The 2,313-nt window shown below is 43.1% G+C and overlaps 1 protein-coding gene across 1 annotated transcript; it reads left to right on the forward strand.

Moving 5' to 3' along the window:
- The first annotated feature begins 579 nt into the window (after positions 1-579).
- LOC142343055 (uncharacterized) lies at positions 580-1,425 on the forward strand. The gene has a single exon (XM_075394741.1). It carries the CDS (start codon positions 580-582, stop codon positions 1,423-1,425), a length of 846 nt encoding a protein of 281 aa, XP_075250856.1.
- Positions 1,426-2,313: the final 888 nt, after the last annotated feature.

Raw genomic sequence — 2,313 nt, forward strand, 5'->3', positions numbered from 1 at the left:
ACTAGAATGGTGTTCCAGGCAATAAGACGCTTCAAGGCAGAACTCCTAACTAGAAATCAAAACGAATCACTTGAGACCTCCAACACTGACAATTTTGCATCAGATGAGTACGGGGCAAGGAACTAACCCATCAAAATGTCCCAAAACGAGTTTTTCCCAGGAACCATTTCTTCACTGCTGGAGGGAAACAATCTTGAGAAAGCAGAAAAGCTAATGCCCTTCACTACCTTTCTAGATGACGACGGACTCTTCAGGGTAGGAGGATGACTCAACAAGGCGCCTCTAACCTACAGTTCGAAACATCCCCTTGTTCCCCATAGCAGGAGCAGAATTCCAAGATTGTTGACTGAAAAGGCGCATCATGACTGTGGTCATCAGGGCGTGGAACATGTGAAGGCTCACGTGCAACAGACTTTCCTGGAGATTGGATTGAGAAAAGTGCTGCGAAGTCTGGGGAAATACTGTTTCATTTGCAAGCGATGGAGGGCAAAAAATGTGAGACCGGAGATTGCCGATCTGCCTGTATTCAGATTTCCAGATGTAAACAAGCAGTACCCCTTCGTCAACACATGAAATGACATGTTTGGACCTTTCTACATTGAGGACAAGAGAGAGGACACCCAGATGCACTACGTCTGCTTGTTCACATGCCTGGTCACCAGAGCTGGTCACCTAGACGTATGCCATCTCTCAACCGATTGCCTTCTCATGGCCATCAGCAGATTTGTATCACGACGTGGATACCCTGACCTCATTGTGAGTGACAATGGCAAAAATTTCGTTGCAGCTAACCAAGCATTGAAAATAAAGTTCCAGAGAAGCTACCAGCCAGACAACGACTGCATCAGACTGCAATTGGCTCAACAGAATATTCAGTGGACTTTCAACCCTCCATTGGCACCACACTTCGGAGGAGTCTGGGAGAGGCTGATACAGACCGCAAAGAGAAATCTACTATTAGTGCTGGACAGTAGGAAACTAAAACTCTCAGTTTTCCAGACAGTTTTGGCAGAGGCCGAGGTAATTTTGTACTCCAGGCCATTAACTCATGTGGGCTGCAGCATCTCAGATGAGGGACCACTTACTCCGAGTAATTTCCTCCTTCGCAGACCTCACATGTGTTTGAAACCTCTTAAGGACAGCAACCAGCGGTTCTCCACTAAGGACTTCAAGTTGGCGCAGGCAGTACTTGATCACTACTGGAGCAGGTTGCTGAAAGAATATGCTCCTGAGCTCAACAAGAGAACGAAGTGCCAAAAATCAAATGAGGAGCTGGCCTCTGGGGAAGATTGTGAAAGCACACAGAGGTTCAGACGGAATAGCCAGGAGCTTCGACATCCAGACAGCTACAGGAAACTTTTGTGCTATATTTCATTGTGTTTACATTTTCATTTCAAATGTTGCCTATTGTTGCCGGGAGTGTAAAGGAACCAAGTTCCTTTATTATTTCTCCCCCCTTACACCCACATTTGCCTCCCCCACCTGCAATTTCGCCCTCCAAAATCCTTTTATTGCCTGATTTCCTTTCCTGATTTTCATTTGAAGCTCTTTATATGTTGATTTTATTGAAGAAGTCAGAAATGGTTGACGTTCACTTTCAATATTATTTATAGTAAGGGATTTCCCGTTTTTAACCATAACTTCGTTGCAAATGGTGCGAATTATGATGTATTTATAGAGCTTGATTTGCTACCATGGTTACGCCTTTCAGAAAAACAAATATTAATGAAAAGTTGTCTTGGCATGCCAGACTTAGGCCGAAGAGCAAACAATAGGTAAGATTTTAGTACGTTTCACGTGAAAGCATCATAGAAAGCGCCAATACTCGTTAAGTTTTATCCTGTTTGTTCTGCACCAATAATCAACTGCAGTTTATATCGTCCTCTAATCCACTTTTGTTTGATCAGATAAGTTTAAAATTGTTGTCCTGGCCAAACTTTTTACAGTTCGAAACCACCTCTGGTAGCCCACTGTTGAAAATTGTGAACACCGGTCCTAATGTGAAACCTTGTGGATCTCCGGCGGTGATTCGAGTGGTATTCGAATTTACGGGGTTTGTTTTCTCGTACTGTTTTGCGTTGCACAGATAACTTACAATGGCCTTTAATAAATTTTCTATCTATACTTACCGCTTCAAATTTGTTGATTAGTATTTGATGTAGTACACTGTCGACAGCTTTCGTTGAATTAATGTGCAGAATGTAGAGTTGCTTTTCAGTTGTCGAGTCTGATCTTTTAAAAATAAAGTCCCGAAACAGTCCCTAGTAACTATGTAACTACCGAGCTGTTTTTCCGGAAAACATGTCGAGAGTC

The sequence above is a fragment of the Convolutriloba macropyga genome, chromosome 7 (genome assembly GCF_964194025.1).
Source record: "Convolutriloba macropyga chromosome 7, txConMacr16.3, whole genome shotgun sequence".
Classification (NCBI taxonomy): Eukaryota; Metazoa; Xenacoelomorpha; order Acoela; family Convolutidae; genus Convolutriloba; species Convolutriloba macropyga.

What these genes read in the sequence shown, in the direction of transcription:
- LOC142343055 (XM_075394741.1), top strand. Translation starts at nt 580, where the DNA reads ATGTTTGGACCTTTCTACATTGAGGACAAGAGAGAGGACACCCAGATG.